The sequence below is a fragment of the Cinclus cinclus genome, chromosome 2 (assembly GCF_963662255.1).
Source record: "Cinclus cinclus chromosome 2, bCinCin1.1, whole genome shotgun sequence".
Lineage (NCBI taxonomy): Eukaryota > Metazoa > Chordata > Aves > Passeriformes > Cinclidae > Cinclus > Cinclus cinclus.
The window spans coordinates 9,197,614-9,221,340 of NC_085047.1; the positions used below are offsets into that span (position 1 = coordinate 9,197,614).

Genomic DNA, 23,727 nt, shown 5'->3' on the forward strand with positions numbered 1-23,727 from the left:
GCTTAGTTTGGTTCTCAGTTTGTGTTCTCTGCCATAAAGAGCTCAGGTTTACCCCCAGAGGAGAACTGAGTAAATCCTTCTTCCCTTGGGAAGCTGCAGTGCCAGCTCCGGGGAGGAAAGCTTTCACAGGCAATTTAGTGCAGGAAGTGCAGCGGTCACGGGAAGGATCCAGGAGCCTGAGATTTGCATCCCTTGAGTGAGGAGCCAGCAGTGGGCAGGCAGACTAGAGGGGATGTGCCTTCTCTTCGAGACAAGTGGGAGTCTGAGCCAAAACTGCCGCAACTTGGAAGGTCACGGAATGACTGAAGCTGAAAATAATGACCTGCTGCACAGACCAGGCAAGAGAAAAATGTGAATGATTCATTTCTATTCCCTCCTCTCAGACTGTGAGGATTTTCGTTGTTGCTTCACAATTGTAAGTCTAGGAGATCCTTGGTTTTGTATGTTGAAGGCCTTTCATTTTCTTGGGGGAGCTCATGGTAAAAGAAGACCTATGAATTTCGACTTCAAATCTCTTGGTAGCTTGAGTCCTGTCAGAACAGTTCCCTTTAGAAGACCCTACATAAGAAGCTTGAAAACCCCCCTATTTTAGCACAATGGCTGTGAGAAATCTGCGCTCTCAGGAATGTCTTTCATCAGATTACAAGTCTTGGTGAAGTTTTACCTACCCATCCTTCTAAAGTTATAAATTGAATGTTAGGACTCTTCTGTTGAAGACTCGTGCTCTACACAGCTGTTCTTTTCTTGGGGGAAAGTAGGAAATTTTCTATTAATGAAATGCACCCCATGATACATAGTTGTCTTAAGTCCATTTTGTCATCTTGCCAGCATTAGCTCTAGACTTAGAAAAGTGAGAAAATATTGTCAATACTTGCAATGACAGTCAGGAACTGGAATCCCCTGGGAATCAGCAGCAGAGTCTGGACCCCTTTGGAAAGTCATGGTGTTTGTACTCTCTTCCCTCCACCCCTGGTGCTGTCTTCAAGGTTCAGGTGTGATCTGCCGCATGCAGAGTCAGGTCTGGTGATGTAGGTGGCCCTCTGGCTCCATCCTTGGTGCCTTTAACACAGCCCCTCAGAGTAACCTTGGTCTTTCTTTTGCAGTGGGAAACAGGTTGCTAGATTCCTCTGGAGATTTGGGTTATGTAGTTTCTTTTGTGGCTACCAGGTAGGATTTTTAAAATATGTTTTAAAATTTGTGGTTTGTTAGTATTACTTTTTCTTTATTATATTTGTGATTCTTTCGGTAACATAATTAAAAACGGAGAGATTTTTGCATTAACCCTGGCTCATCTGAGATTTTATCCTTGTAGGTGTGGAAATAATACAGTAGTGGTGATGCTTGAAAGAAAATTCATGTGTAACTGATACTTCACATCATCTGACTTGCTTAAGGGAAGAGAAATTAAGACATACCAGACATCGAGTTCAGTTCAAGTTCACTTTTACTTCTGATTTCAATCACTGATTGTAGTGAAAGCTACATGTGCAGCAGTGCATCCAGGGGACATTTATGCATGGGGTTGAATTTACAGTTTTACAGAAATTTCACAGTTGTCATTGTAAACACATCATTCCCACGCAGGGCCTTCTTTAGATATTGCAGAAAGATTGATAGTTCCAGATATCATTTTAGTGACCCATGGAATGTGCCTAAGTGTTGTCAATTAGTTGAGTTTAATGTGTTTTCTCTACTTAATGAATAGCAATAAGAAAAACAGTTTATGAAGCATTTGCTTATTCTTTTTTATATTTTCTGTGATCGTTGTAGAACAGATTTAAGACCATGAAGGTAGTTGAAACATGCATTTGCTGTAAGATTTTAATCTTGGTTTATAATAAGAAAGGAAGTATTGCATAGATTTTTTTTTTTTTGTACTGAGACTATGAAAGCATTTCAGAGAAGTATTTTACTTGTTCAAATATTACAATATAAACATAGCTGTCTGTTCAGAAATTAGTTCTGACTAATGTGAGCCAATATGGATTATTGTGAATGAAATCTTCCTTTGTGATTAACAAAAGCCAAATGTTTATAGAAAGTTAATTTGGAATTGTTACAGTTTTTAAACTTCTGAAAATCACATATGCTGAGGCATGGATTTTTCCTTACTGAATTTGATTTATTAAATGCTGCATATATCTTGGCTGTTTCTACAGTCTCATTTGGTGAAGCATCAAACACATAAAGTAATTCTGATATTTGGTGTCATGTGATAATGCCAAGGGCTGAATAACTGTCAGCTGCCTCTGAATTCACCAAGCAATTCAGGACACAGATAAGCTTTTGTAGATATCCACCTTCTTGTAGTTACAGCCATTAATAACGAAGCCAAAAAAAGTGGGAAGATGAGTCTTATGAAAGGACTTGAATCTGATTCTGCCTCTGATGTATCATATTGGCAGGGGTGCCAGAAGCAGCAGCTTGAATCTATTGTCATTTTATCTACCCTAAATACCTCCTTTTTACGTAAAGCCACATTCCTGTGCCTTTCGCACCTTCCTTTAGGCTGCCTTCAGGCCTGCCTGTATTGCAAAGCTGTTTTGTTGGTCTCTATGGTAGGGGGGAACAATCGCCTTGCACTTTGTCATGACAGATTTACAGCGCAGGAAGACCACTTGAAAGAATGTTTCAGACTACTTTCAAATAGAATTTTTTGTGTGTTTGATCTGGAGGAGGCAGCATGTACCTTCCTGGGGTCCCAGAGAAAGGAACAGAAAGCTGGACAGACTCGTCTGTCTGAACTTTGAAGTTAAACAAGAACAAAACTTTAATCACTGTTGAAGACCTGCTCCAAACACATTTTGATGTCTAGTGTCTGATATTTAAGCATGCTATAATAGGTAGGGAAGAATACATGGGGTTCACAAGGCTTGGAACAAGATACAAATTTTTTAATAAAAATTAAGATAGATAGTCATTTGTGCTCCTTTTTGCTCAGCTTTGTTCAAACTGCAAAGCTGCCTTCTATTACTGACATTTCATGCCTTACAGCCTCTCCTGAAATGGTAAGTTGTGATATGGATATTTTGGGCTGCTAGACAGAGGGAAACTAACAAACTGTTTCTTAACTAAGAAATAAAAGCTCCATTTTACCTGGACGTACCATTGGTGACACTATTAAATAATTATAATTTACTGGACTCCCCTTGTACTTTGACTGTTTTGTTGTTATTCATAATTAGATGGTACACTTTTAAAGCAAATGCAGTGTCTGACAGGTTAATACTACATGCCCACCACTTTCAGTTTGGAAGGTGAAAGAAAATGGGTTGTTGGGTAAGCTCTCGTGTAGAAGACTGAAATACATGGAATTTGTGATATCACATATGCGGAAACCCTGGCTATACAAACAGAAGTCATTATTTCCTTCTGCAGTCCACATTTGATTTTTCCTATGAATTTGTTTGCTTTAGAATTATTTTGTAACAGAGCAGATTTCATTTATTAAATAGAAATAAACTAGGAACAGAAAGAAAGTTAAAAAAAAATGTCACATTTATATTTGGACTCCCCAGGCATTTCTCTTATTGCTTCATTCTGTCTCATATTTCATACCACATTTCTGTGAAAAGTAAATGAATCACCCACATATATAAAAATATTTCATAGCACAGACAGATGGGTATGAATTTATATGTACAGAAATTTACACACATATACACAACGCACATAGGTATATAAAATATGGTCTCAGAATAAGAATATATGTGTGTACAGCTATACTGAATTCTTGGTGGTATGTTGTAGAACCCTTGGGTAAGTTTTTATGGATTTGATTTATTGGCTGAGTGAGTTGATTCATTATTTGTATATGATTTTTTGCTGCTGGGTGGCCATAATTTACAATTCTGGACCTAGTTAACTCTGTGGGTGCCTAGAGTTTTCTGTATGAACATCTCCAAGTATTGTTTAAAGAAATAAATTCAGTGGACTTGCTTGAATGAGCAATTTACTGATGAGGAGCAAAATATGGTCAGGCAGGCAGGTCATAGAAAATAGCTTCCAAGAAGTCTTTGTAAGTCACCATACCATCATATATTTTCTTAGCATACATACAATAATCCATACATTTTACAGGCAGCTGAAGATCATCTGTGAAATGCTGATCGCAGTCTTTTTCTCTTACTAGAATTCACTGCTATTCTTGTATTATCCTGCTTGCAAATCCCTAATAGATTTGCTGGTAGGCACAGAACAAAATCATGAAGAGCCATGAAAAGTCAAAAAGTGCCTTGGCTTGATTTTGGTACAAATGAAACATGACACTTTCAGAAGTAGACTTAAAGCTTGGGCAGCTAGCAAAGCCATTCTTTTCCCATGACACAGCCATATCTACTACAGTAGTGGAATAAAACTGTTTTCTGTATCTTGTTTACTAGGGAGAAAGGACTGCCCTTGATGTTCAGCATGCTGACAATTCTTCAGGAAGTTTGGGATGTAATGGTACACTCACTGCCTGTCACTCTTGCAAACCATTATGTCATTTGCTGCTGTAAAGTCCAATTGGTGTGTTTTGGGGCGAGGGCAAAAATATGAGAAGAGCCAGAGCACTGAAATTAAAATGCCTTCATTAACTGTTAAGTATACACCGACTATGAATAGTTGTAATTTGCAGGATTTCGTGTACTGTCTCCCAAGGTCATTCAGCTGTTTACAGCTCTGAATACTGGATATGAACTTAGTGCGACAAATTCAGCAGTGATTCTTTATATGTTCCTTCCAAATTTCACATGCATGTCTTCCATTGTGTATCTTTTTGCTTAAAGGCATTGGTCTGTGCTCCATAGGTATTTCTGAGATTACCTATTGAGAAGACATACTGCACATAGACAACTTAGTTAATTTTTCATAGTTGCAGTCTTCATTTGCAATGTCATATTAAACTGAAGGGATTGGCCAGTCTTATTGAGATGGTGGGTACCTAATTGTTTAAAATACAATGAAGAATTTTGGTAGTTGCCCACCAGGGGAAATTCACTTCCTTCTAGCCATCTGTGACTGCTCCAGTTACAGACACATGTAATTCCACATTCACTGGTGGCACATTTTATTGTAGCAATGTAATTTATCACAATTCCTTGTGGAATAACCGTCATTGTAGCTAAAGTTCTAAACCCCTCTCATGTTTTAAGGGAACCAGCCAAACAAACAAAAGAAACGCCTTTGCACATGCTTTCAGAATTCCATGTTGTAAGCACAGCCTCCTTCAGCATGCATGTCACATCGTAGGAAATCTGCTTCAACATCCATGAGGGAAGGTTTCCTCTGTGTCTCCTCCTTTATCTGAATGTCAAATAACTTTCAAGAAGAGCAGCTTTCAATGACTTCTTCAGTTTTTCATATGTTTCTGCTTTAATGCTTCTCTCCATCTGTGCTTGGAAGAGAGTCTTGTAGCTATTCCTACAAGAAATTCCTGGGATGTTCCTGCTTAAGGTTATCATTTGTGCAGGATATACAGTTGTGCCATATTGTGGTGGATTTGAATTGGATTTTCTTAAGTGATAAAATAACAGAGGAACACAAATGCTACTGAATGTCACTAGGACTTAGACTCTGAAGGCATGCATGAAAATGACAGATTTCAGTTTACATGGGTTTGAAATCATCAGATGAGTTGGCAAATTCTTGTGATATATAAATACATTCCTTTGTTCTGGCCAATGTGGTCAGTATTTATGTACATAAAAGGTATATATTTCTGCATATGTATTTGGATATAAAAATACCCCAAAATGCAAGTGAAAGTCATTCAAAAAAATGTTTCTTTTAAAAAAAATCCTTTGCATACATTATTGGAAAATCAGTTGTTTTCTGTGATTTAGGGAGATGTAAAACAGGAATAAATATAGATAGACTTCTAGTTATATTTTACGTTCTCTTACCCTGCTTGCCAGTTTAGGCAGTCAGCAATGTAAAAATGCATACAGATTCTTGAAAAATGTGTGTTTGCAGGTCTCCTTTATTTTTTCATTCCTCATGCCTCAAATCTCCACTGAAATTTCAGCATTAACAGCTTTCTGAATGATAAAGGACATACCTCTTGTGCTCTCAAGCAATGAGTGCCAAAGGCAACAGAATGGAATTTGTATGCAACGCTATCTATGCTCCACGTGTGTGTCCATTTATCTCAATAACTGACTGTCATCTTTGTGCCTGTACATCCTGCAATGACAATCAGAGCCCAACGCTGCTCGAGATGTCGAATTTCCAGGGATAGATTTCTAGCTGCAGGCAACTTGAGCTAAATATCTCATGTTGAGAACACTCTCCTCCTTGTCACTGACCACATTAGAACCTTTCATGTAGCTTCATATGTGGCTTTTATTTATTGTCTACTTCCACCCATGCCTTGAACTGCAGTGCTTCTCAGAAGTGATTTGGCTCGTAAGCATGTGTGCACTTCAGAATGTATTTTCTGTAATTAAGGAATTTTCTTTGTATATCAAAGTAAACATGGTATATATGCAGCTGCCTAAACGTATTTTGCTGCGTTTTGGTGAACCTTGAAACTTGTTCAAGCATTTGGTAAATAAAACGGGGTAATAAATCCTTTTAAAGGAAGATCAGATGTTTTCATGTGCATTTAATGTACATTTTTATATAGCATAGTAAGATTTGGAATCACAAAGGTAAGTGTGTTTTCTGATTTGGGCATTATTAGAATTCCATTATCTCCCAAAAGCTGAATTCAAAATAAGGAACAGAATGTTATTCACTTCCCACTAAGAATATAATTGCTTCTGCTCATCTGCTTATCAGCCTTTAAACTTACTTATTTAAAGGTGAAGAATTAAAGAATTTCCTTCACTTCTTTAAGAAATGAAAATCAAAACAAACACAAAAATTCATGAATAATAATGAGCACAACCAGCAGCAGGATAGAGTACACATATTTCTTGTCAAGAAAAAGTAATTGCAGCACTTGATGTGAAAATGAGATTTATGTCTTGTGCTAAGTTTTACTCTCCACCTGATTGTATCAGTACATGGGAAGGAATTGTAATCCTTCTGGCTAACAAACATTAAACAGGCTGGTGAGCAGCCAGCATTACATTGCACAGAATAAAGAAAAAACTAACAAGAGTCCATATTTCAGAGATTTTATAATACTGGTGTAAAACTAAAACACAAGCTTTTTGTGTAAGAGAAGGTTAATAGGCTAATTTTGTTAGTAGTATTTTTTTTCCACTTTTTTATGAGATATGGAAAACCACTGATGGCTTGTTCTATTATCTGTAACAAAATACTTTTCAAGATATTATTATTAAATTAATTATTCATATTAAAATATTTTTGTTATCCTTGATTTGTCCTAGATCAGAGGAGGAAAGCTTATGATCACATACACAAGAAAGAATGATGCTGGCAAATACGTTTGTGTTGGAACAAATATGGTTGGAGAACGTGAAAGTGAAGTTGCAGAGCTCACTGTTTTAGGTAAGAACTCCTTTTAAACTCTATTGATGAAAATGTCCATCTCTTGTTTTTTTCTAGTAAGCCTTTCTCGAAATACTATTCTCATCCATTTCCTTTTCAGTGCTTAAAATGTTTTTCTCATCTAGTAAATAGAAGGCAGGTAATGGCTCTGCAGCCCACCTGGGACAATTTTTCCTATTATAAGATGCTTTTGCATTTTCTTCTCAGACTGAAAATAATTCCAGTGTCTATGACTGGATCAGTATTGTGAAGTAATAGCAAAATAAAAATTAACAAGTTAAGAAGCAGGGGTTTAATTTTTCCATCTTAACTAGAGAGAATCAGAATTACTTAAAATTTCTATTTGGCGTAATTATCCTTTCATTTAGAGGAGTGTATGCTGAGTGTTGTAAAGCTACAAGAGATCTGCTTGTTGAAGTGATCCTATTGATAGTCCCCCTGAGCATCAAAGAGTATGTTTTCATTTAGAATAGCTGATCTTAGCTGAAAATTGTGTGTTTTGTTGCAACGTCAGAAGGGAAGCTGTAAATCCAAGTGCAGTCTCAGTATTCCTTCAGCATAGGAGAATTTTAATGGTTTTCCTTCAAAATATGACCCATTTTACTTTAAAATAGAAGAGGCTTGAGACAGCTTGATTGTTTCTGCATAACAAAAAAAAAATAGGTGCTTTATCTTCACAGGATGAGAGCATCCATGCCCTGGCTCACAGCATACTGGTATCCATCACAATGCTTGCTGCAGGATTAGTAGTTCGTTGGTGGTTTTAATTTTGTTAAGTTCATGTTTAAGAGCTTTCTTGTCTGTCTTTGGCACTTTCATCTATCTTCCCTACATTGTTGACCTAGGACTCGGGCAACTTGAAGACCTGTTCAGAGTCTCATGTGAAGCAGGAGTTTCCTTAATAAAACAAGGTTTTATGCCATCTTAAAATTGTTCAAAATTAATATCCAGGAAGAAAGTGGTATGTAACCCTTCAGAAGCTGAGGAAGGCTTTGTGATCCCCTGTGCTGTTTTATTTTGGTTTTGTATAAACAGTTTTGAAGCACTAGGGGAGGAAGTTTATTGTCGAATAGACTTTCAAAACTTTCAAGCAAAATCTAAACTTGAGAGTAAGTTGTAGTTACATGAGTGAAGTCCTGGCACCAGGCTCCTATTTCACTGTACCATTTTATAGCTCATCACTAGTCTGGTGCCAGCCAGGCAATCATGGGCTAGACTCTTGGGTAACTTAGGCTGAAAAAATACTACCCTTGCTAAACACCTGTGAGAGGGTTGCATTGCAGGCAGAGCTCAGTCTGGCTTTTTCTTCATCTCTTGTTCCTTTCAGATATATTTCAGATTTTCAGCCAGAGGAAACTAGTGAGGCTTTGTTTTCAAATGGGGCAGTAAAGCTTTGAATGTCTTACCAGCCTGTGTCTAGAAATCTTTAATGCACCTGATTCTTTGAACTCAGACTGGGATATGTGTGAAAAAGCACAAGAAATATGCTGACTTCATATATTAATTTTTTCTGCATTAATCTTCTTATTTATGAGATTTGGTTATTTAGAAGTTGAACTTTTACTTCTAGGTCTCTGTTTTAGATCAGAGGGAGGATTGCATGTCAGAAACTGTAATATTAGAAAGTTTCAAAGTGATCCTTGCTAAGCTTTCCTTGTATGTACCAAACAATCATGTGACAAAGATGGATTCTTAAATCAGTGCTGATTTCCCTCATCCGTTTCTGCATTTGAATAAGGGTGTTATAAATGGGCAGACAAAATCTCATGGAAGTCCATTACTCTTCCTTTAGGAAACTGCTCTGGAGAACAATGTGCCTCTTGTGGGTTTTGCAGTTGGGCAGCAGTCCTGGGCTTACCAGATCAGTCCTTTTTCTCTTGCATATTTAAGTTAAATATTCTTCTCCAAACTATTCCTACTCTGAGGTTTAATCTGGATGTTCTTTTCCTACATTCAGGTTTCTTTTTTTTTGGCACCTACAAGAAAGGGGCCAGGGTAGAGGGTTGTCTATATTTGTATCTTTTTTTTTTTTTCACAGCTAGATTTATGTCTGTAGATCTCTGTTTTATTTCTTACTGCTTGTATATGAACCCAGGCTAGAACTGACAGCTTAAAGATCAACTTGCTATTTCATTTAACATTATTTCCTACCCCTGCCAGCAAAGTTAAGTTTTCTACAACACAAATGTCCAGCTGCTCTGGACATCTTTAAGAATAAAAGAAGGGTTTTTTACATAATGTTTTATTCAGTTCACATTTCCTTTTTGAACCACTAGGTTTTTGTATTATTGAATCTCTATGTCTGCAAAGCCAGAGGAATATTTAGAACTGCTTTTTGCAAACACAAATGTGAGACATGAAGAAAGAGCATGGGATTGTCTCTTTATCCTTCTGTCTAGTCGTTTTGTACTCCTGTGAGAAACTTGTGGTGTATTTTTGGGTATTCACACTTCCTGATGGTGCCAATGGCTTCAGACTCTTGCAGTTCCAAGGGGATGATATTTATATCTTTAGTACGTACAAGTCAAAACATGCAACTGCCTTCTCAACTCCCTCAGAGCTTTCACATGTTTATAGACCAAAAGTTCATCTGCCTTAGGCAAAGGAACCTGCCAAACACTCTCCTGTTAAAACTTCCCAGTTCTTTTATGGACATGCTGTTGTCATCTGGTGCTGCTTTTCTAGATGGGTCATTCCTGGAATATTCCAGAAATTGTTTAAAATCACTTTTATCCTTGGGAGTGTGCAAACCTCATTGCAGTGCAGCCTGGTATGGAACTGTGAAAGTATGAGTAGCCCAGCAACCTACAGCTTTGAATCCTCTTGCAGGTACAAATGTACATCAATAACTTTTCCTGAAATTCACAGGGTTTAGCAAAATAACGCAGCCTGTACTAAGATCACCCTTTGTTCCAGAAAGTCTTGAGCATAACTGTGCAGCAATTAATCTGACTCTGGTGAGCCAGGACTTGGGTCATCCATGTCCTGCAATTTAAGTCAGGGATATCAACAGTTTTTGATGAAGACAATCTACAGAGGGGGAATTCTGGGGGTTTTTGGCTTGTTTTGCTTTCATGTGTGCTGGTGAAAAAAAATGTTGCTTTTCAAAGACAGCGCTGGAAATTATTGTATGGAATGCTTGCTGCTGCTGACACCTGCAAGGAACCTCACAGAAATCCTGTGCAATCTGGACACAGAACTGCTGGATTAATCCCTGTGTTCCTTTCCTTTCCCTTTAGAGAGACCATCTTTTGTGAAGAGACCCAGCAATTTGGCAGTAACTGTGGATGACAGTGCAGAGTTTAAGTGTGAGGCGAGAGGTGACCCAGTCCCTACAGTGAGATGGAGGAAGGATGATGGGGAGCTACCAAAAGCAAGGTGCAGTACTTGGAGTACTTTTTATAACACCTAGTTTGGTGTTTGATGGGGCCATTCAGTGATTGACAGCTAGCATTTCTGTGTCTTGAATCCAAAAAGCCTGGCTTGATCCAATAGAACATTTCTAATTAACTCTGTGCTTTAGCTGAATTTACAATTTATGTTGAAACTTAAGAACAACCCGTTTTCAAATTTTTGTTGTTGCAACACATGACAAACATAAAATAACCAAGCTCATCCAATAGTATCAGATACAAATTAATTCTTCACCTGAAGAGTCTTTTGTGATTACTTAAAGTTTTTGGAGAATATATAAAAAATATGCAACATCAAGAAGTGTATATTGGAACTGCAGCTGATGTAAAATGGAGCCTGGCAATGTGGAAAGCTGTATTGGTTACACATTTTTGTCACTAGGTTTCCAATGGACTTGCTTTTTGTCATTGTTGTTATTCAGGCCAAAGAGTAAAACGCCTTATTAAAAATAAACACATCCTGTGACAGATCGATATAGAGATCAATTAAATACTTATTTACTTACTTTGAAATCTTAATTATCAGTTAAAAAAACTTTCATGGGGGTGGACTGAAAGAAGAAACCCTTTAATAGTTGGTTTTCGCCAAAAAATCCAGCTTCTTGATAATGTAGTCTATAGCTTTAATAAAAACTATCATTTTTAGGAGAAAAAGCTACTTATCATGAATAGAAACACATTGACTACATTATACAGAAAATAGAAAAAGGTAATGAAAAGAAAGAAGTTGGTAAAAGGCCACACTGTTCTTTAGAAAAAAAAAAAAGAATTGTGATTTATCTTGACTTTCAAGCAATTCTTATATTTTTGGGAACAATATTTTCTTTTCAACTGTATTAAAAAAATCTGTCATTCAGATGAAGAATAATAAAAAAAATATATTTACTTGTCAAAAGAATTCTAACAGTTAAGATATTCTGCATTAGGGCTTTGAGATTGTATGCAAACAATATCAGAATAAGGTTTTCAAATACTTAGATATATTTTGGTTTTAAAACTTTATTTTACATTATCAATTTATAAGTATCTAGACTTTTTTTTTCCCCCATATGGGAAATACAAAAATGAGAATATTTTTAGAGCAAATCCATCATGATTCTGCCACTTTGCAGAAATTGTACAAAGTTCTATTATTCATTGTTACCTGCCATGTGTATTTAAAGATACGAAATTCGTGATGATCATACCTTGAAAATCAGGAAAGTTACAGCAGGAGACATGGGATCATACACTTGTGTTGCAGAAAATATGGTTGGAAAAGCTGAGGCATCAGCAACTTTAACAGTTCAAGGTAAGAATGTTTCTTTGCAAAGAATAAAGTCGTACTAGAATAAGGTTGATTTTTCTTTGTACAAAAACTCTGAAGATAAAAAATGTGAAAATACAAATTTGGCTTGAGTTGTATTCTGAGGAAATGGAAAAGCTTCACATGTAAGATTTTTTTTAAGCAGTCTTTACAATACTGGGATGGGCAAATGAGTATGTTTTGAATTTCAGTTCTTCAAGTTCAGAATCAAGTCACTTGCAATCTATGTAGTATCTGAAACACAGAAAGAAGAAGGTCAGCGTTACTAAGCTGCATTGTTTTAATTCAAAAAGAGCTGCAAGTTCAAGTATCTGCCAGGTTTTTCCAATTAAATATAGGAGAGAAGCAGTGGATGATAAATCTGTTTGCGTATCTTTTAAAACACTAACCCAGAGCACTGGAATTCCTGTTGCTTTTTCATTATAAAAGCGAATCATAGCACTACTGTTTCTTTGTAAGATAAAAATTCAGTGGAACTCAGTGAACTAATATGTATAAAAATCCTTCACTGCCTTTATATACACAATCCAGATGTTCACTATTCAGATAATCCCTCTCTTCCTTTTCTGGCTAGCAGACAGGCAATGATGTCATCCTGATGCTTTTTTCTGGGCACTGATGGTCCTTCTGTCCTTTTCTCTGTTCAGTGGGAATTAGTCATTCTGGAGTTCTGGGGAAGTGTAGGCTTAGAAGTATTTTATTTGGTAACAGGCTTCTATTTTGACACATTTACTGTAACAGGAAAGGTCTTGTCCTTAACCTGCTCTCCTTTTTCCACCAGAAACATTTGGTGTCCCTCTGTTAGGAAAGTATTGAATTCTTTTGTTGAAGCTCTCATAAAACCAAGAATTTTGAGATGTTCTGTTTTGTTCATCACCATGATGTTTTTCTATCAAAACTCATACCTTATGTTTATAAAATAACCAGCTCTCATGCTCACTGTTGTAGAATAAAGGATAAACTTATGAGCAGTAAGCACAGTTTATTCAAAGGAAGAAGACTTAATTATTTCTTAAATAGTGATTTGTTCTGAAGATCACATCTTAAATCAACTGTTAATCCTGTAAAATGTTACTATTGAGCAAATTTGTTTTAATGACTGGTTGAGCAGTTACATTTCTGGAAATAAACTTTTGGTAGCCCTAATCTTTGATAGTCCTATTCAAAATAATAAACAAAAATATACTTGAAATCCCATTTAGCTTAATGGTGGTAATGGATATAAAATTACTAAGTATGTAGCTGTTAGAAATCCAGTAAAATCTTTCTGATAATAAACTGGCATGTTCAAGGAACAATATCATAGCCTGCATCCTGATTCATCAATATCCTGATTTTTAAGTGCTGGTATTACACAGTAGATATTTACAATTGTAGCAGCTTTTCTCTGAGGATATTGTTATGGGATAATTTGTTTCCCAGTGAGAATGGATTACCTCCTGAGCCATTTGTCTGCCCTAATGTCTTCGTAGGAGGGATTGATGTGAGAAACTGTAATGTGTAGGGACAATTTGTTGTTGGTAATGAAATAAATTATGATCAAAATCCATTTATTAGTGTATCCAAGCAAACAAGTTCTATGGGATGAAAAAAAATACTCTTTTAGAAGATGCATCTTCCATTCAGGTTTTTTCACATTTTTCCTCCTTTTGCTGCCTTCTCTTTTCCCCCCTCTCCTCTTCCCTTGTTAAAATACATTTGTCTTCCTAAAGGGCCAGCTTTTTGACTATGCTATAGCTAGAAGAGTAGACTGATCTTGTTTCACTACTAAAATAATGTTTCTCTGACTGTGGATTTTTTTGGTTGGTTCATAGCTTTTTTTATCATTTTTGGTTGTTTTTTTCTGGGTGATTTAAGGAATGCAACTGACAAGTCTTTTCTGCACTTTTGGTTATCACCACATAGTCTATTGACTGTAGAGTTTAGTAAATGTGTTTTCTGCTTTGCCAGATCAAGCTATTTTTGTTGCCTATTTGTAAACAGAGGGCTGCATTGCCAATCACAGCCTCAGACATCAGAGCTGCCGCTGTGCAGGCATGTTAAATTCAGCAAAGGGCAAGGAGGGGGTTTGGCGTGGGTTTAAGTGGGTTAGGGTTATTTGTGGAGCTTTGGTTTGGGGTTTTTTTCCTCTTTGGTATCTCAGCAACCGGCTGTGGTATTTCTGTGCCAGAGAAGGAATATGAGAGCTGTCAGTGGTGACCCAAGGCATGTGTCCGTGTCGGGAAAGGGCCAGTGCCCATCAGTCCAGTGTCTGCACAGTGGGGCAGTGGCAGGGAGGAAAATGTGGCACACAGCAGACAGGGCTGCAAGCAGTGCTCCTCAGTGCCTCAGGGTTGGCAGCACTAAGCTTTTATCTTTTTCCCTGCTCATCATTTCCACTCACACGGTGGCTGCCCCGAGTGCTCTCTCCTTGGAGGGTTATCTGGGGCACTGAAAGGTGGAGCATGCAGCACCAGGGCAATTGAGATATGCAGCTGTTGGGGAGGTGTGGATGGGACCTGGTGAACAGCAATCCTGGGGCTCACAGGGAGCTGCCCTGCATCTCACAGAGCCCTTTCCTCCTGCTCAGCTCTGTCCTTGCTCTGAGGAGAAGATCCTGATGATGCCTGCCCTTTGGGGCTCCCTGTTTTGGGAATGCTCTTGGGAATGCTGCACAGCCACAGCGCTGCCTCTGAGCTGGGAGCCAGCCCAGGCCACGTCCCTGGGCTAGGAACTGTCAGCTCAGATAGTTCCCTTCTCTGTCTGTGTAATAAACTGTTAACTGTAGAAAATACAAGAGTGGGGAGGGGATATCAGTCCCATTTTTGTGTTCTTCCTGCTTATTGCACTGGCGTCGCAGATGCTGATTATTGGAATCACTGTTATCCTCTGTATGGGCTGCTAACGTTGGGGATCATAAGTGTTTCCTACATACAGATGTTGTATTCTTATTGTGACTTTAGCCATATTCATAAACCAAATTTGGAGCTCTGTATTGACGTAGTGAAGTTTGAGCTCTTCCTTTAGTGTTTTACTCCTGCAGCTTAGAAGCATTTCCATCCCTCAAACTGTCAAGTTATCTTATTGTCTCCTTGGAAAATTAAATAGTTAAGGAAATGCAATCCTGATGTTGCTTCCATATACCTAAAATTGGAGAGTTTGGTCCTCTGTTTTCATTTTGCAGCAATGTGTACTGCATCTGTAAGGCATCCAGAGACATTGCTAAATACATGTGGAAGCATTTCATTCAGAAGATGATTAATTATTAAATAAATACCTCAGTCAATACATAATTCCAGGAAGCAGCCCAGAGTACAATACATTATATTTTGCCAACACGTTCTATTTTACCAAGTAGCTGATGTACTTTAGAAAAGGAAAAGAATGGCCCAAAAAAATGGCATCACTGGAACCAGTGTACTTCTCTCTTACTCTAGCACTAAGCAAGCTGGATGTATTTATTGTATTGTATTTGATATGCGTGCAAGATGAGTTTCATGTTTTGTGTAGGTTTCTGTTGCGTGACTTGCTTAGTTTTATGCCTCGAGTGCAGAACTGTAGGAAATACAATATTATATATTTCATTACTACACGTGTCATTGAAAACAATGTTCATAAGACACACCAAATTACCAGAAATGCATACTTCAGAACTTCAGTACTAAAAGAGAATTAGCTTTACCATTAATGCAGATGGAAGTAAGGCATCTTCAAGAATCTCCAAATTCCGCATTTAACCATGAAAATGCTCTCAGGCAAATCTTAAGAGCCAAAGGTTTTATATATTCTCACCTACTTCAGTTTGCTTTGCTCCCATCTGCAGTACTTAATTTGGCTTTTTTGACATCTAATTTTATAAGAAGTTCATGATTTCTGGTGAGACAAGCTGTTTTCTCCAAGACACACAAGTGTAAGTTATGGCTTCAGTGGCAGCCCTACTCTGCCAGGAGCCAGTGACAGTGTAGATGAGACTCAGCAGGAGTTAGGGCAGCAGTTCAAGTGGCTCAGTTGACTTCAGGACTTCACAGGATTGACACCAACACTGGCTGTAGGTGACTGTGGTCAGTCAGCAGCAGATTGGCAGGGAATCTTTGAGGTCTGCTTAGCTCTCCCTGCTCAAGCAGTGGCTCTGAAGGAGTGTGCAGTACTTGGTACGGGGCCCTGCCTAACCTACACCTAAACCTGCTGCAGCAGTGACTGAACTATAAAATGCAAATTTTGCTATTCAAAGGCACTAAACACATTCGGTGTTATCTGTTTGGCAGGAAAAAAGAAGAATTCCTATGGAAATATTACCAGCCAGTTCATAATTTACAGTGGCTATCTCTGATACCAAGCCTTTTTAGATTACAGTGTCTTTAATTTTAGGGTTAACAGAGCTTGTCTGCAAGGTAGGTAGAGAGTGGAACTTTGATAAGTGACTCCTGGCTGTGATTTTGCTGTACAAGTCAACTGACAAGGAATTTTTATCTGAAAAGGTGGCACATGCTTTGGGTCTGGAATTTCCTTCTCCTTCCACCTCCTCTTCATCCAAGGTAGCTTCAAGGCACACAGTAAAGGACTTCTATTTGATAAGGCTTCTGGGAAGGGCTGGGAATACCTCCTGGAATATAAAGGAATAGGATTTGCTCTTTCATCTGTCTGATACCATATAAATGTTTCCACTGTGTCAGGCTGCTGGTACACATTATAAGTTGGCTGTAAATGTAACTGCATTAAGCATTAAAACAGCAAAGACAAAATTCAGAATTTTATGGGATTACAGAAATGCTGTTGAAGTGTACAACAATTACTATGCATTGTAGTGAACCCTTCACAGTCTCAGGGGTGAATTGAACCACTGGAGTTTTAAAACTAGGATTTGGATTTAAGTCTGAACTTGTCTTCATGTTCTCTGTTTAAATTAGTATATCTTCCTTTGAAAGAACTGATTTGATGCCATATTCTGCCTTCACTCCCTTGAAAAAGGAAGGAAGAATAATGACTGTCCGATAAATTTCAGGATTTTTTTAATTAGTAAATTTTTGGCAGGATGAAGGAAGGAGACCATCTCCTGTAATTTCTATAGTTTAAAGAGCCCATTTCCCCCTTAATGACTGCAGGAGACTCTGATAGCACGTCAGATTTCTATCAAGGATCTGAGGAGTTTGACTGCCACCAATTTCTGGTGAAAGAATAGAAAACTTGAAAGTTAATCAGCAGGAAATGAGAAAACTGTCTGAAGAAGAGATTAGAGCCCTGAAGGTTCTTGTCTTACTGATGCAAGTGATGAATACTGAGATTTCTGAAACATTTCTAAAATACAGATAAAAGAAGGAATCTGTAAGTATTTTAATGAATAACTGCTTCCATGGTTTTTAAGTTCTAAATGGATGTTGGCTTGTTTTGGGTTTGGTTTGTTTTTTTTAATGGAATCTCACAACAGTGACAACAATATTTACAGGAAAAAACACTTAAAAACTTTGGAGATTACTTCCTCCAGTTTGATACTTCGAAATAAGGACTTGAGACAGATTTTTTTTAAGTGTGTAGAACAGGCATCCAAATTATTTGGAGAAATGCTACTGCAGAAATACGTTGAAGCTAGAGTCATTTTACTGTGGGAAGGGGTTTATTTGCTGTATAGTTCTCAAAATTTGTGCATTTTAATCACTGGGTGCAGAGAATTGAAGCAAGTAGGTTTGTGTAGCATACTTCAGCACTCAATTAAAAAGAAAAAAAAAGTAGCAAAGAAAATCTGAAGGCTCTTTTCTAGTGCCTGAAATTTCCTAAATCCCATGGCTGTGGAAAAAGCAATTTCTTTTCTGTCAGGTTTCACTGCTGCAGACTTACTGTGACTGCTGTTCTAAAGGTCACATTTCAATAATTATTTCTTTGGAATAGACAAAGTAGAAGTTTACTACAAGTTCTTGATTTTGAAGATTTTTGGGTTTATTAATAAAATTAGAGTGCGAGGAATAATAATTGTAATTAGTTGTTCATCAGACAGTACTTCTGCTATATCTTCATTCTGAAATAAACATTGGCTTTATTAAATTGCGCTAAACATCTGTAAAAAGGTAATACATGCTTTATTTTTGCCTAGTTCATAGCCTGTGAGTAAAACAGTGATTGCAGTACAGTCCCTTACTTTTATTAGTTTACTTGCATCAGTAATCTCTGAATTAAGAATTAATTAATTAAGACAAAGAATTTTAAAATGCTGAATAACAGTTCATTCAAATATTATTTTTATAAGCTGTTTTCAGTACCGTTTGTTACTATGAGCTGTGTTTTGTTTGAGCACCCTAATGCTTTGTTGCTAGGTGCTGAATAACACTCAAGAATTTGTAATAAAGAATTTTGCTGTCCTTATATGTGGACTTGATTGCCTTGTAGGCTCAGTATCAGAATCTTCCAGTGTTAGAAAAAATGTCCTTGTTCAGGCTGAACTGTTAGATATAAATTACCATTTTCTACAGGAGGTATTTGTGTGCTCCTCTTGTCCCTATGACCACAGACTAATTCCTGAAGTTTGGGATGACTTTTTTTTTTGTCCTTTTAAGTATGGAATAGGATGACGGGGCAGAGAAACAGAAACAAAGCTGTCTGGATGGCACAGGTTGCTTGTTTTGGTCTCATAAGTGCTCTGTACCCTCTAAACACATCACTGAAGGGGATTCTGTTCTGTTTTTGTCTTCCTCTGGCCTATGAGAGCCCACTTAGGACCTGCACCTCCTCATCTTAGACAGCTGCTCTCTCCTTTGACACATGTAAGGTCACACTTTGGGTCTCAGTACAGAGAAGGAGGTCACCTGAGAGTTCTGGTTTTGTCCAGTCGCCCACCAGAGAGGTCTGATGGCCCTTTCAGACTACCAGCAACTTTTGATAGCATTCTGATGTTTTGATAGTATTTTGATAGTATTGATTGTCAAATTTTGACAGAGAACAGTATGAAGACCAGGCTAAGTGTCCCTGCGTTTTTTAGTTTTATTTTATTTTTGCAGATCATCCTTATTTCCTAAATCGTCTTGTTCCCATTTCTACTTCCATGACAGTAAAAATTCTTGGTAGGTGGATAGTCTGGCTTGCCTGGAATTCTTACACAGTGTATTTTTTGCTAGCTATAATTGAATTTTGTTAATATGTTACAGCTTCCTGTAAACATTATTGAGAAGTGAGTTGGGATAGTGAGTGAGTGTAGATTTGGGTTGTCTCTAAGTGGGGGGTATGGCACCCCCCATGAGAAGAATTCCAGGTTTCTCTTTTACATAATACATTTCAGTTGAGTGTATTCCTCACTGAGTACTGCATGCCCAAACCAACATTTTTTAATGATCACAAGTTCATGCACTGCAGAGATTTATTATCCTTGCATTTTTAGTGTGTGTTGGTATCCGTTGATCATGGGCCTTGGCCATTTTTCACAAATAGCTTTAACTTGTTATAAGAAGGTTGCTATGGATTTCAAGTTGTTCTTTCCAAGAAGTACTCTGTGCTATCATAAACAGCTGGGTAAAAAAATCCCACTCAGTTTCCTTTTCAGTTCTGCTATCTTCAACTATAAGTCAAAAAATGCAGCAGGAAGCTCCTTTTTCAAGTATCTATCATAATCATTTTATACTTCTGTACAGTTTATTTTAAATTCATCTTTTTTCACTCTTTTAAAAGGCTTTAGTATAAATATTTGTAGCTACGACTACTTAGATTGCAGCAGTGCCTAAAATTACCTCAGTTCATTTAAAACATGGAGGAATACAACTCTTCTCTGAAAAGAGATGCCTGGGAAACAAGACTTCACATTAGTGTACCACATTACTCTAGTTTTTAAATAGATGGAATTACACTCACCATAAGAGTGCTCCCTAAATTATGTTTGGTTTATACTGTGGTCTAGGAGGATCCAGAGCAAGGAAGGGGAAAGGTAGACTAGGAGAGGAACTTCTGGAAAATCTTAAATCCCCCTCTCTCCCTCTGTCTTCTACCTTCCCTATGTCAGATTTCTCTTTGTCACCTCAAGGCAGTGACTACAGCATTTATTCACATTTTAAACTGTGTACTACATGTGTTAACCTGAGAAGTGCTACCTTTAAAGCTGCATTGTAAAGCCTTTTCACACATTTTTGGGGTTTTTTTAATCCTAGAAATCTTCATTGAATCCTGCAGGAGGACAGATTATGATCTATTTCAAAATTTTTTGCTAGTATCAGTTGTAAAGCAAAAAGTCTCATACGCGTACATTCCACACTCTGCTGTCTTCCCACAAATTTTTGCAGTGGGTTCCTCACGCATATAGACAAACATGCGCACTTGTGTATCCCTTTTCGTCTTGGTTTCTTCAAGGGAAAATTCTGAAAATCAGACTTCAAAATAATGTCGTTAAATGACTGATACACAGCTGAAACAGAGACAAGTTTTACTGTCCAGCCTCTTGAATGAGAGTTGAGGAAGGAAACACATCTCAAAGTAAATCTCAGAATGGCCAGAAGTCCATGAGGATTCAGTGCCATTTGATTACTCTTGAATTGGGAATAGCACCCAAGCAGGAGGTTTGGTTAATGCACAGATCTTGTGTTTTTTATCAGCAGAGGGTGGAGTTTAAACCACCAAAGAGAGAAAGGAGGTTTGAGACATTTTAATGCCAACAGGGGAAACAACAAGAGAAACAAATGGCTTGTTGCTCCCAGTGCAGAGCTGGGAGACGGCACATTCCTGCTTGCTGCAGGATGGAGAATCACTGGTTTTGAGTCTGTGGTGCTTGAGGCTCATGGCTAGAATTGTCTCTGGAGTTGTGCTGTGGAGCTGCCAGGCTACATGTGTTATGACATCCATGTTCAGGAGTGTTCCAAAGTCTTACCCTGGCCTGTCTCGCTCCCTGGTATGTGCAGCAGCTCCAGAAGCACGTACATTTCCAAGGCTTTGTCTGTCCTGTCAGCACCAAGGAGTGACACATGCCTTTTTTGCTGGTCAGACCACTCAGCTCTCCTGAGTGCACACAGGCGCCGGCCCTTTTCCTTTGGCTTTCAAGTCCAGAGGCACAGGCTAAATTCAGCCTGCCAGGCACGTGCTATGTACTGAGAATGAGAGCGTGTATCCTGCCCTGCGTGGTCAGAGGCAGTGTCAGGATGATGTGACCCCTGATTTTTCCAAACTGCAGCTGTCTTGAGGCTTCTGGAGGAAGTGCACAGTGACAAGTCCAGGTGGCAGCCCCTGGGTACCCTGAGAGTGGCACTTTTTGTGCAGGGCATTAATTCCAGCCAGTCTGTTTCTGTGTTACTGCCCAGCACATGTCCTGGTTTAACCCCAGCTGACGAGTAAGGACCGCACAGCCCCTCAGTGCCTCTCCACCAAGTGGGATGGAGAGAAGAATCAGAAAAAAAAAATAGCAAACAAACAAAACCCAGAAATTTGTGGGTTAAGAAAACCTTAATAATTGAAACAAAGTGAAATATGCTAATAATACTAATGATAACGAAACCAGTAATAGTAATGAAGAGAGAGGAAAAAGTAAAATCCAGGAGAAACAAGTGATGCACAGTATATGCTCATATGAAGCTCACCACTTGCTGAAGGATGACTTAACTTCTCCCTGAATAGTGATCAGCAGCTCTCACCTGGTTATCACCAGTTTAAATACTGGGCATCATGTTCCATATCATACAACATCCCTTTGGCCAGTTCAGGTCAGCTATCCCCTCCATGCTCCCTCCCAGCTTCTGGTATCCCTCCTCACTTGGCAGAGCAGGACATGTCCTTGGCTTGGGATAAGCACTGCTCAGCAACAACCAAACCATCAGTGTGTTAACATTATTCTCATACTGAATCCAAAACTCAGCACTGCACAAGCTACTAAGAAGAATTAACTTTATCCCAGCCAAAACCAGGGCAACCTGTCTGGTTTTCAGTGTTCAGACAGAAGAGGGAATGTGAATAAATTGTAAACAAACACAAATAAATACAAATTTAGAAAACTACACAACTCTTTGCAAGTATGTTCAGACTAATTGATACTGAGATTTTCCCCATGTTAACTTTTCTGTCTTTGAACCTGAAACATTTTTATGGGTTTCACTAATTCTAGAAGTGGTCTTAATATCAGAACTATTTTTCCAACTAGTAAGTCATCTGTTTCTGTCTTAATTTCATCCTTCACAGTAAAATTATATAAAATAATTAATCTCTTTTTTTTTTCCAATCAGATTTTTATCTTCTTTTGAAGTTACTGTACTTCTTGTTCCTTTAAACTAAAGAACTGCTTGTCTGACACATCAGCAGCAATCTAAAACAGAATTTTTCCACTCATCGTAAATACAATAAACCACGATCACTCCCTTGCTGGGGATTTGGAGTTACAAGTCATCACTTTTGATTGGAGACATCAAAAATCTCATGTAAACATTTTACCTCAGCTCCACGGCTGTGGCATGCTTGGCGCCAGACTTGGCCAGATTTGTGCTGCTCTGTGTCAGGCTTGGTGCTCTGGGACCACTACTGTGAAAGAGCATTCATGGTGAGCAAGGGTGGCCCAGGCTGGTCTCACATGAATGTGAACTTCAGCAGAAAATCCAGGAATATGTGAATTGTGTGTATATGTATTTAGACTTCAAGAAGTGACAGCTGAAAATAGATAGTCCAGGCAGGATGAAAAGTGATATACCCCAGTTCTTTTGTACTGTACCTGGTGTTATTTTCCCGTATTTGTCACAGGCTGAAGCCAGGAGGCAGCTGAATGGCAGCATTTATATTTTTTTCAGGACAAGAGGTTCAGGCTTTTGTTTATTTCTCTGTAGAAAGTGATACTTCCCACAAATGACTGCCGAGAGATGTGCCTATCAAGGATATTGAGAGTTTCAGATTGCTTTGATAAGAACAAATAGCCTACAAATCACCAGCTAGGAAATGGAACATGGCACATTGTCTTAAACTATCTCTGTTAATAATAGTTTTTGCAAAACACCAACATAAACATCTGGTAGTCACGTTGCAGGGAGATATTCAGTGGACCTCATTCAGGTAGTTGAACGTAAAAAGTATTTCCTAAGATTTCAGAGTTTAGCAGGATTAGAAATTAAACACATTTTTGAATAGAAGATGTTGGCAGCTTTTTGCAGAGCTTTTGTTGGGAATTGTTCAGGATTTCTTGTTTGTTGGATTTTTTTAAGGCATGAAAAGTCAGAGTTTGACCAGTCTGCTTAACGTAATCAGACTCTTATATTTCTTCTACATGTGGCTGTAGTACCCAAATTTTCTGTACCCACGCATTTCAGATAGGGATCTTTAACTGTGGGTTTCTCACCCCTTATTTCATATGAAGATGACAAACAGCTGAGTTTCAGCCCCCTGACAGACAAGACAGCAATCTCTGTGCTATCTCTGTTGCTAGCTCTGCCGTTTCTCCCCTCTCACTCCCCTGTCTAGGCTGTACCCGGCCAATCCAAATGGGAATTCTGGCTTCTCACTCCACTGTCTACTCCAGCACATCTGCTCATACTCCTGGCCCATCTCCTACCACTTCATTTCTACAGGCACATGCAATCTCTGATATATTTCACTTGAACTGGGATTAATGTGTCACAAAATTACTTGAAAGGTATGCGAATTTCATTGTGA

At 38.2% G+C, this 23,727-nt stretch overlaps 1 protein-coding gene across 1 annotated transcript in view; it reads left to right on the plus strand.

The window, feature by feature from the left end:
• Positions 1–23,727, plus strand: part of ROBO1 (roundabout guidance receptor 1) — a 488,203-nt gene that overhangs the window by 398,125 nt on the left and 66,351 nt on the right. Inside the window, exons 5-7 of the mRNA XM_062510764.1 lie at positions 7,320–7,440; positions 10,680–10,818; positions 12,017–12,144. Coding sequence (XP_062366748.1) covers positions 7,320–7,440; positions 10,680–10,818; positions 12,017–12,144 — 388 coding nt within the window. The remainder of the gene's footprint in view (positions 1–7,319; positions 7,441–10,679; positions 10,819–12,016; positions 12,145–23,727) is intronic.